At 38.6% G+C, this 11291-nt stretch overlaps 2 protein-coding genes across 3 annotated transcripts; one reads left to right on the forward strand and one right to left on the reverse strand.

Moving 5' to 3' along the window:
- Positions 1-707: 707 nt before the first annotated feature.
- poll (polymerase (DNA directed), lambda) lies at positions 708-6558 on the reverse strand. Of its 2 annotated transcripts, none has more exons than XM_032563303.1 (9): positions 6488-6558; positions 5574-5717; positions 4829-5126; positions 4167-4287; positions 3715-4068; positions 2488-2661; positions 1919-2047; positions 1356-1524; positions 708-1264 (listed from the first exon to the last, which is right to left on the reverse strand). In XM_032563303.1, exons 2-9 carry the CDS (start codon positions 5686-5688, stop codon positions 903-905), a joined length of 1722 nt encoding a protein of 573 aa, XP_032419194.1. In that variant the 5' UTR covers positions 5689-5717; positions 6488-6558; the 3' UTR covers positions 708-902. The 2 variants fall into 2 exon arrangements, with proteins under 2 accessions (XP_032419194.1, XP_032419195.1); XM_032563304.1 differs by lacking the exon at positions 6488-6558 and adding an exon at positions 5791-5811.
- A 164-nt stretch (positions 6559-6722) lies between these two features.
- dpcd (deleted in primary ciliary dyskinesia homolog (mouse)) lies at positions 6723-10018 on the forward strand. Its single transcript, XM_032563306.1, has 6 exons — positions 6723-6844; positions 8129-8209; positions 8307-8428; positions 8520-8653; positions 8817-8919; positions 9260-10018. Exons 1-6 carry the CDS (start codon positions 6781-6783, stop codon positions 9362-9364), a joined length of 609 nt encoding a protein of 202 aa, XP_032419197.1. The 5' UTR covers positions 6723-6780; the 3' UTR covers positions 9365-10018.
- Positions 10019-11291: the final 1273 nt, after the last annotated feature.

The raw sequence follows: 11291 nt of genomic DNA on the forward strand, positions 1-11291 counted from the left end.
CATTACCAGAGAGCAAGGGCGAGGATGTGGGCAGCGCACACAAACATGACTGACAGCGCTAAGACCTTCCTCCTGGGCATGAGTGGTTGTTTCTAACCTAGCGATGTATTTCCGCAAATGGCAGAAGGACCACAGGGTGGAGGCAGAGGAGCTTGTTTTTTTCAAATTATTTCTTATCTGTCACAACAAAAGCTGCAGTTTTTAAAAATATGTACAAAAAAATATATTTTTTATGAAAGTTACATACTGCATCTTTAACAAAAGACTGTAATAAACAAAATCTAAACCTCAAGGAAAAAAATTAACACATATCTTTGTGGGCTAAAGGACTATTTCACCAATTTTTATGAGCCAATAGAGAATTTGATCTCATGTTCATCTTCAGATGCAAGGAATAGCCAGTCTTTGCTGAGGTCCCTGAAACATGTCTCATCTCTGGAGGGAGGGGAGCTGCTGCAATGTACCACGACATTGAGTGCAGAACTAAATAAAACTAAGTGTTGGAGATGTAAGTGTATTTATCGTAATTTCTTGTCAGGAGAAGTTTTGAAGTTGAATAGGTATCTGGAAACAAGTATTAGTATGTGTATTTTCAGCCTTCATTTTCAATAAACATATGCGTATATAATAAATATAGTCCAGATTTTCCAAAGATTCCTTGAGACAAGAGCCTCATTTGCAGTGAAGCTCTACAGATCAACAAAGCAAATGTTATCATAATAACCTTTATTATGAATCCAGACTTTTTATTTTGCTAAATAAATTGGCTAGTGAAATACTTTCATGATTTTTTTTTATCTTTAAATATCAATGAACCGTGTGTTTGCATAATTCCTGATTTACCATTCATAAATACATATCAAGCTCTCTTTTTCTAAAAGCACATGTTTTTTTGGAGATCATCACCAGTCCCTTTCTTGCGGTGGTCTGTACGGTATCCCTAGAAGTCTAAAAACATCTTTCTCCGTTGCCGTGGGAAGTGGGTTGCCACCGTGCGTCTTCAAGCTGCCTTGACGCACCACGTCTTTGTTTAGAGAGTGCTCCGATAAGCTCATATTTTTCGTCTTTGCCAGTGCTCTCATGGAGCGGTTGAAGTGGGCCGAGCCGGTGAAATACATAAGCGAGCAGGCAAACTCCTCGTAAGGCACGACGATGACGTCCAGCCTGCGGTGGCGCCGACCGGGCCCTGGCAAACGGCAAACGCCCATGTATTTCTTCTGTTCTCCGTTGTCTTCGTGGCTCACCAGGTCATCTGTTAGAAACCCTTTGGAACACAGATTGATGTTCTTTTCATTATTATAAATGAAAACAATAAAAAAAAAAAACATGTGTCTATCTGATAGTATAGGGCTTACCACTGTCATGGAGAATCTGTAAGACTTTACTGAAAACTCCCTTGTGGGACTTGCCGTCAGGGTGAGAGATAAGAACGTCCACATCTCCGCACGTTGCTTTCCCGCGACGGTAAGAGCCGCACGCCATTGCCACGAGGGCGGCATCGACGGCATGTGCAGCATCGCTCACCTGCAAAGGATAAAAACTTATGAGTCATAAAATTTATTTTAGAGCCGAATAACTTGGTGTTGTCCTTTATATCTGCACTGATTGTAGCAAGCCCAACTCGCAGTGTCTCGTTGTGGACTTTCTCTTCTGCTGTCCGTGTGTTCGCTAGTTTCTCTTTCCAATATGACTGGAGGTTGTATCACAACTTTGCTTTTGGTTTGTTTTTACATCTTTATTTCCCTCACCCATAATTAACTGCGTTCTGCTAAACAACACAATTCTATTTCAGGGCTATAAGATGAGGTTGATTCCCCCCCCAATTTCTTCCTAAACACATTGACGTGATAAAAGGAACAAAGGTATTTCAGCCAGAGAGTACTAAATGCTTGCAGTATTACAAATGAATATACATTACCACTTTCTCTATGGCTGCCGCCTCTTCTCTAGGCATTCGGTCTAGAAGGTCATCGTAGTGCTTCAGTCCTATTTTCTGAGTGCTGGTTAGGTGGGCTTTGGTTCGGATGTCGTCCAGGGTGCGAAAGCCCTGCAAGACATATCAGGAGATTCAGAGATTATGCTTTTTTTCTCTAAAATAATTTACCTTTAAACAAAAGGTAAAAAAGTAAGTAAAAAAAAAATACAAAAAGCATATTTATAATAGGTTTCAGTAGTAGTTTAATAACATTCAATAACATAACATTAAAAACAAAGATTACAAAGCTCAATTTTGGATATGCCACAATACACAGGCAAGAAACTGGGACTTGGTCAAAACACTTAGCTAATGACTCAATGCAATCGGCTGAGTTTCCCTAGGTAGAAAATTTTATAAACAACTTGACTAATAAACTGAAGTCGATGCATTATTTGAGCTTTAATCACGTGAACATAATGTATAACGTAATAGATATTAAATATGACTTTAATGGGCTAAGGTGCTACAGCCCAGGATCTCTGTAGTACTGCCAATGTTTTTGTTTTTACCTGTTGGTACCAAAGTTGTGCCGTTTTCGCTCCTGCTCCCCAAATGTTGGTGAAAAGCTCCAAGACAGGCACGGCCTCTCCAATGTGATCGAGCTTCCTCAGGTGGCCACTCTCCATAATTTCTTCTATTTTATCCGCCATGCGTTTTCCTATTCCTGGGATCTGACAAGCTTCCTAACACCAAAGGTGTGGGGGGGAGAAAAAATAATTAATCCCCCTCAAACTGTTTTACATTGCAACCATGAACATCAGTGTTATTTATTGACATTATGATTGATCAACAAAAACAGGTTTGGGGTGTGTATGTTTATTCAGCTCATTTCAATTTGGCACATCCAAATAAAATCCCAGCGTAATTATTTGCCTTCAGAAGTTACCAGATAGGTAAATTGAGGATTACACCTTTGTGTAATTTAAAGAATGTATTTTCTAGGAACATAGCGCCGTTTTATAGTACAATCAAGTAACTATGTTGCTTTCTGCAAAACGGCTGAAACACCAAGTGCCTTTAAATCTAGACTAAAAACCCACCTATTTAGAGATGCCTTTAAGGCATAATCAATTAAGAACTTAACAATGGCGCTTGATTAAATGTAATATTTCGATTGTTGATTCTGTGTCGCATGACTGTGTTTTTTTGTGTTTTTATGATGTAAAGCACTTTGAAATGGCTTGCTGTTGAAATGTGCTATACAAATACAATTTGACTGATTGATAAAAATGCTGCGTATATCAAAGATGACTAAAAAGAAATTTGACTTTGTAATTTATCGTCTTGAAGTTGGGACTCTGTCTCTTCAAGAAGCTCCTACTTGTTCCAAAACTCTGCCATCATCAATAGTGAGCCACCATTATTCCATTTACACTAAGAAATAGTTCGTATGATGAGCTCAGCAGACGCACAGTTCAACAAGGTGTTTGCCAACTGCTGCTGCCACTAGTCTGAAGGAGCAACGGCATCATGAAGACCAGAGACCCTAAAGTGAAACACGGTGCTGGCTGCATCATGCTGTGGGGACAGGGGAGATGGGTGGAGCTAAAAACAGGGCAATCCTGATAGAAAATACTTTGAGATGCAGGTGGAGATTCACCTTCTGGGAAGGCAATGACCCCAAACATACAGCTAGAGATAAAATTCACCAGTTTAAATCATATATTTGTGTGTAAAGAGTGGCACAGTTAAAGTCAATAATACAAAACCAGCTAATAAAGGTTTCTATAGGCTACCTGATATGATGTGATGGGCTTGTGGAAGCTCTTCAGTGCGTTGATAGCCTTGGAGTAGCCCAGTGCTCTCCACTTGTCTCCTTGGTGTGTGTAGGCCTTGGCCAACACTTCCAGCTTGTCTGTGATGCATTTGTTGAAGTTGTTACTTTTGCACTGAGAAGACTGAGCACAGACCCACTTTCCTGAAACGGGTTTCTGAGCTTCAGCAGCAGAGGCGGCTGCATCTGGACCGGAGTTTGTGCTGGAGTCGGGAGTCTCCTCTTTAGGGTGCCGTCCGGTGATGAGGGCTTCCAGGTCGCTCTGAGAGACGCCATCTTCTTCTCTGTTAACTTCTTCTTTGGCCTTTGGGATTGTCTGGAAGCAGAAGCAACGTAAAATGTGAATGATGATGCAACATGTCTAAGCATAGTTGTCGACAGAAGTAAATATGTAGCTGATACATGGAAACTTACTATGTCTACAGTCTCCTCTTGCTTGATAAGATGAATTTCTGGCTCTGTGGTTGTTTCAGCAGGATGTTCAGTATTTTCTGATTGCTTGTCTTCTGTACTTTTATGCTTCGATTCCGAGTCTCTTTGTAAAATCACACGAAAAATATTGTTAGACTGATAATTGAGTTGCTTTTCTCTTAAATGAATTGTCAAAAGAATGTGTAAAAGGCCAATATGGACTTAGAACTATATCACAGTACTTTGTGGTATTATTGTGATAATGTTAAAAATGACCAAAAAACAAAAAAAACCTTTTACTTCTTTTTTAAAAAAACTTTATGGCTGTGCATGGCACAGTATTCATAGCAGCACAAACAAAAATATTGTTCTTAAATAAACATTCCCACTTGAATTGGGCTAATTCAGGACAGCACTTGCTTTAAGAACTGTGATTTAAACTGAACATAGGAAGTGCATTGAATCAAGCGTCTAATTTACTGACGCTCTCGTGGAACAAACAAGAAATTTTTCATGACCAACGATAAAATGCATGATAGGTGCCTACCCCTAATGTGTAAGTGATCATGTGAAAACTGATAAAATATGACAGAAATAAAAGTGGCAATAGTTTAAAAACATTATTGAAACCATGTTCTAGAATAAAGAATAATTAGACGACGAACCTTTTGGGTAACAGAAGGCTGTAGTTTTCCTCATCCAGGACTTTCTTCTCACTAATACACAAGCTTAACCACGTGCATTTCACCAGATGAACGTCAGATGGCAGACGATCCACCTTCATCAGGCGCAGAGCCCTGTCACTGTCCATGGTGTCATCAACAACAACATGAGTGACAGAGGGGGACAACGAACTCTGGATTTGCCCTCCATTCTGCTGGATTTGCCTGTGGAAGATCTGGCATCTGGCATTTCCGATTCCAGCAGGTAGAAGGTACACTGTGACGCCATTGAAGAAGTCTCCTGAAGCAGGAAAGGAAAAAATAAGCAATAGCAGCATGCTTAACGGATTCTGAAGGGTAGTGAGGATTTGTTTCTCTTGATAATTTGCTTCATACACCACCCATAAATAATCATATCCCTTAAACCTTTTCCTATTTTATGACAACAGGCAATGTATTTTTTTTTACAAACTTCTATGTGATAGATCAAAACAAAGTAGTGCATAATTTTGAAGTGAAAGGAATCTGTGAAATATATAGGAGGAAACCTATTTTCCATCTGCTTCGCAACAATGCCCTACTTTTTTGGTCTATCACAAAATCCATCATTAAACATGGAAGTTTGTGGCTGCAACTTGAGCAAGAATTTGTAGAAAAGGGGCATAAACATCTTTAACCAACAATGTACCAATTATATTTTTCAAGCTGCCTGTGTCAGACTACAGCTCACGAAGGCAAAAATAGCAACCTGTGACATCATGTTCCTCTGCTTTCTTCTTGAGGGGAGGCACGTCCTTCCCCTGCAACATTTTAGCCCGTTTAACTTTGGGGAAGGCTTTCATGATCCCGTGTCGAGGCTCCATCCTGGTTGTTGGAGCGAGGAGCCACCGCCCTGTTGCATAAAGCAGGTTGAAACAATGCAGTATGGAGCTCTGCAGCATATACTATTTATCAGTATGGATTACCAGAAGAGGGGCTTAACGTGAATCATCTGTAATCATAAAAAAGCCTGGATTTACTGTCACCAATGACAAAAAATATAAAGATTACTTCAAATCCCTGCACATTATCTCCACGTAGGATAGCTCTATCAAATTAAAACTGTGTGATTTTGCATTCTAAATAATATTGATCATGATTATTACTTTTGAGCATATGTAAATACAAAGTGTATATATTATTTAACAATAGGTTAGCTGGAATGCTAAATGACATAAAATCGCTCTTTAGTCTAATATTTAACCTTTCTCTTAAAGATGGAATAGAGCTTAAAGATATAGGAATCTGCAACATGGAATAACACTTGAGTAAACGATCACATCAACTCTTGCAGCAGATCTATAAATACCTCCTGCAGCCCCATTTAAAGTTTTTACTGTGATATTTAATCTGGACTTCACATCACTAACATTTTCAAAAGGTTAACAAAATTACATCTTCGCTACTCTAAAACCGTCTTACCCACTAGTTTTTGCTGCTTAGATCAAATAGCACTACTTGTATTGTGCTAGTGGCAAGCTAGCTGTAATTTAAGATGACGTTAAACGTATAAACATGTGTGTGTTTAATAAATCCGTTTCGATTTGGAGCCCAGGTTTGACAACGTAAAGAAAACTGCGTAGCTTAAAAGTGAAATCTCAAACTTAAAATCGCAGCTCTTACCCCACTTCTACTCTAACCATAAACACGGTAACGAGGACAGCGGAAGTAAAACGTGCAATTTAAATGTTTCACTTCCGGGTGTGATGCAATCGTTACGTTAAGCCCAGAGTGTGTCTTTGGTACATTTTCAGAATTTATATTGTAAATAATTACGTTGTGTACCTTTATTTGTTTGTTTACTTGTTTACTGAATTAATTATTTTTAACCATGCTGTGTAGAACTTCTCTTTTTTGTGTACGTCATCAGGTTGCTGGGGTTACAAGTTGAATACGGAAGTGGCCCTCATGGAAACATGGCCGTGCAAAACTGGATCGATGTCCTGAAATCTTCGCAGAAAACGGCCTTGATACAGGACGGTAAGCACTGCATAACATATTATCACCAGAATTTCTTTTGTCTCGTAGGGACTATGAGTTAATTTCTGTAGTGTACGCTGGTAGTTCGTGTTACTAGGCAACGAACTCGTTTTGCATTTGAGCGGAAGCCGCACATACTTAATAATAAAGAATGAGGTTTTACATGCGAATAGTAAATAATACACACAAACTAGCATACGTTTGTTGATAGTGTAGATGAACCAGTAGTACCTCAAAATTAATATATCTCAACGCCACTTCTACTTATCACGTATGAAATCCGTTATTAGTCAGACAAAAGTGTACTAAAACATATTGTTGAAATGAAAAATGTAAAGATTCACAGAAATATTCTACACAATTTTCATATCACACAACAGAAACGCAGTTTTAACACAGAAATGTTGTGTTATGGTCTACACAAATACAACTGATTTGACAGTTGCCTATCAGGCAGTCATTGGTTAGTATATGGTTCAATATTTTTCAGAGTTAATAAAAGTTAAAAAAAATAAATAAATAAAAGAGAAAAACAAAAACCTTTTTTTTTTTAAAAAAAATTCCAAATCACAATCTGGCCACAAGAGTGCGGTACAGAGTTGTGTTAAAGACGCTAAATACCTTCACTGGACAGGTAAACCCAAAATTATTCATTCCCCTGATAGATTTAGGTTTAGGACTATTTTCATTCAACCAAGAAGTTTGTTTTGGTAGGAAATCAGACGGGTATCTATCAGTGGATCATACAACTAAGAAAATAATAATGAAAAGCAAAATGAAAAAAAAAAAAAACACATACAAGAAGCGATCCAACTCTTCAGTAGCTTTTGGTACATTTTCACTGAAAATTTAACAGCAATTTCATTTTATTGAAAATTTCCAGCCCTTTAAGAGTGGTAAGCCTCTGTCCCATCACCCTTATCTTTATTTTTTCCCCCACAGATTCTCTATCAGATTCAAGTTTGGCTTAGTTACTCCAAAACTTATAATTGTAATTTACATTACTTTCAATATTAAGAATCACGTTGTTAAAATTGAGATATTGCATTTAACCTAAATCTGCCAGTAATGTGAATAATTTTGGGCTTCTCTGTATAATTGCAGGTAAACGTTTATTGGTATTTTTTAGAATAAACCCAGATTTTTAATTCTTTGAAGATAAATAACAATCTGTTCATCCAGAATTGCTATTTGACAAAAAAAAAATCTAACAATTTTGATTGGTACTGTTTTTATTTTTGTGTATATTGGAATTGTTAATGTGTTTCTATCTTTGACCTTCAGGGAAAAGGAAGATCCATTACCTCTTCACAGATGGAAAAGAAATGGCTGAAGAGTACGACTTGAAAACAGATGAACTCATCTGTAAGCAGCGGATTTTCTGCTTGACACATCTGCAGATTAATAACGCATGGTGTCTGTAATATTTCATTGTGTTTTACTGAAACACTGCGCGTTACAGCTAGAAAGTGGCGGCAGAAAAGCACGCTGGGAGTTCAGGGTGTTTGGCAGGTAGAAGTCGGGGAGCCAGTAAACGTACCTGCAGCTCTCAACTCCGATGTCATTAAAGAAAACTGCTCCAATGTGGGTTTTTTATTATTTATGTATCCAATACATTTAAAGCATTAGTTCTTTTAAATCAATGCATTTTTTAAATTCTACGTTGTCTCTTTAGCCGGTGTTTACGCGCAAAGACACAAAGACCAGCTTTCAGTGGCGAATCCGTAACCTCCCCTATGCCAAGGATGTCTTCAGTGTTTCCATGGAGCCCTCTGAGAGATGCATCATCATAAAGACCACAAATAAAAAGTACATTTGCTCAAAACCAATGGCATTTTCCTGAGCACCTTCTTGTTCTTGTAATGTATGCTTACTGGATTCAGTTCTTATGTCTTAAATATAGATGGCACTGTGTGCAATACATTCATTGGTTCTACGGCTACATTATGCCATCTTCTTCATGTCTTCCCAGGTATTACAAGAAGTTCAGTGTTCCTGATCTGGATCGAAGCCAGCTGCCGCTCGATGGCTCTGCACTCAGTTACACACATGCCAACAACACTTTAATAGTCAGTGTAAGTCACACACACTCTAATGATTATGTTTTTTTTCTCTAATGTTGACCATTTTTAACAATAAAAAAAAAAAGATGATTTAATCTTTTTTTTTTTTCTAGATCTAGCAGATCTAGAGTGCTAGATCTGTTTTGATCTGAAAGCCTCCATCATAGTTCTCTTCAGAAAAAAAAAAGTTTTATCAGCACTAAAAAAAATTTTTTCTCATTGTGTCTCCTTCTGTTCCTTTTACAATTAAAAATTGCATTCTTATCTAAAAAAAAAAAAAGAGAAGTATATATACACTATATATACCAAAGTAATTCTAGGTTGACCGTTTCCTTTCTTTTCTCTCGTCCAGTACCAGAAACCCAAAGAGATTTTAACCCTGGAGCAGGAGCTGCTGAAGGAAGTGAAGAAACTGAAGGGGACCGGTGAAGGGGACGTCGACTGTACAACCCAGTGAATTCTGAGTATGACGAAAAGAAAATGATAGAGGGCTGCATTTCAGGCAGAGCCTCAGATTGTCATATCCCTCCTTACTCGCAGGCTTGTTTTTAAGCTTTTTGTTTGGATCCTCAGTGCCTTGTCTCTGGGCTAGTGCTTTCAGTTTTGATGGTTAATTATTCAATCTGATGTAGACAGTATTAATAATAAAAAGACAACACACAGACATGCATTTTCTAAAACCTTGATTTAAGAACTTTGCAAGTTCATTTATTTTCTTAGTTCCCTAAAGATGTATTTACTGTTTTACTGCACTTCATTTGAAGGTGTTTTCTTTTTTCCGGCGGGGGGTGGTAGGAGGGTCACATAACCTACCACTCCGCTTTCACTGATGTCCTTGTAAAACACTCCGGACACACAATGCTTTATGCTTGTTCGTTCAGAGGTCACGGTTACGACGACGTCTCATTTGTGTTAAATGAATTCCCTCATGTTGTTTGCACGCTGTTGGCCACCCTGACAGCCATCACACAAGCTTGTTTCACCGTTTCCTGTTAAAACACACGTCGGTTGAAATGCTGCAAAAACTGTAAACAGAAATAAATTCAAATCGGTGAAATTATATTTCCAGTTGCCTTGCACTGCCCTTTTGATGAAATAAATATGAAATACATTTTTTTATCTCTTTCTTTTAAAAGAAAAAAAAAAATTCCAAAAAAAAAAAAAAGACAAATTGGTATTTTTCCCCACTGCATATTAAAGAAATACAATCGGTTCGACTGAAGATGCTTAAACAGTGGATATAAAAAAAAGCGGTAGTGCTGTTTAAATGGGACAATGGCACTTAAATATAGATTGTCCCAACCTTGTGATTCCTTGCATTTTTCACCGCTTGTCCAAACCCAGAAAGCAAGTGCAAAAAGCAGAGACAAAACCACAGGTCCTCTCTCACCATTGTGCTTTGTCTTCTTCCAGATGGAAAGGACAGGACACAAGAAAACATTTAAACCAGCCAGTCCTGTTGTTTTGGAAATTCTGTTGGGGGACTTTTTTTTTTTTATTATTTGTCAAACCCTGAAGTGACAAAATAGCATTTGATCACATTTCATTAGGGGATGGTCCAGCTTGTCTTTTTTTAAAATATTGAGTTGAAGTAAATAGTTACCACACAGAATACTACTTAAATAGGTTACAGTTTGTGGTTGTAAGTAGACAGAAAGTGGAAAAAGTCCATGGTCCTGCAGCAGGAGGCACAAACTTAACAAATTTGACATCCAGCTCATGCTTGGTGAGAGAAGCCCAACTCCTCTGTTTAGGGTCTTCCTCTCCCCTGTCATTTGGCCTTTGACGGTCATGCTCAACTGCTTCTGGGAAGAGGGTTTCTTTCTTGCTTCCCTTTCATTCCCGAATGCCTCTTCCCAGCCATTCCCCCTCTTTCAGTTGATGCCACATTTTGCCACACAGGCCCTGGTGCTCCCTCCCCCCCCCACCCCTCAGCTTCCTCTCTGCCACCCCTCCCCCTGTGTGACTGGCTTCTTTTTGATAACTGACCCCTCCTCGTGTTATTATTCGAACCCACTATTGTATAACATGCCCTTTTATATGAGGTCCCACAAAGGGCCCATTTGATCAGAGGGTTACGGTGTGCGATCGTGAGAAATGCAACTACATGGTGGTAACCTTTGTTTGAGCCAAAATGGTGGGCTGACCTCATCGCTTTTAATGCATAGCTCAGACCATTCAGGCCCAAGTCTCACTTGCTGAGCACATTGAATTCAGTAGCCTGTCACAGATATTGCCCCTCAGTTATCTAGGTTTTCAGCTTGAAGAAGACGAAGAAAAAAAACAAAAAAGCAGCAACTTTTTTTTCTTTTTTGGGGGCTTGGAGGAGGCTGGTTGGTATGCTAGCTTCTAATTTCGAAAACAACCACAAGAGAGCACACAAG

This window comes from Xiphophorus hellerii, chromosome 5 (genome assembly GCF_003331165.1).
Source record: "Xiphophorus hellerii strain 12219 chromosome 5, Xiphophorus_hellerii-4.1, whole genome shotgun sequence".
NCBI lineage: Eukaryota > Metazoa > Chordata > Actinopteri > Cyprinodontiformes > Poeciliidae > Xiphophorus > Xiphophorus hellerii.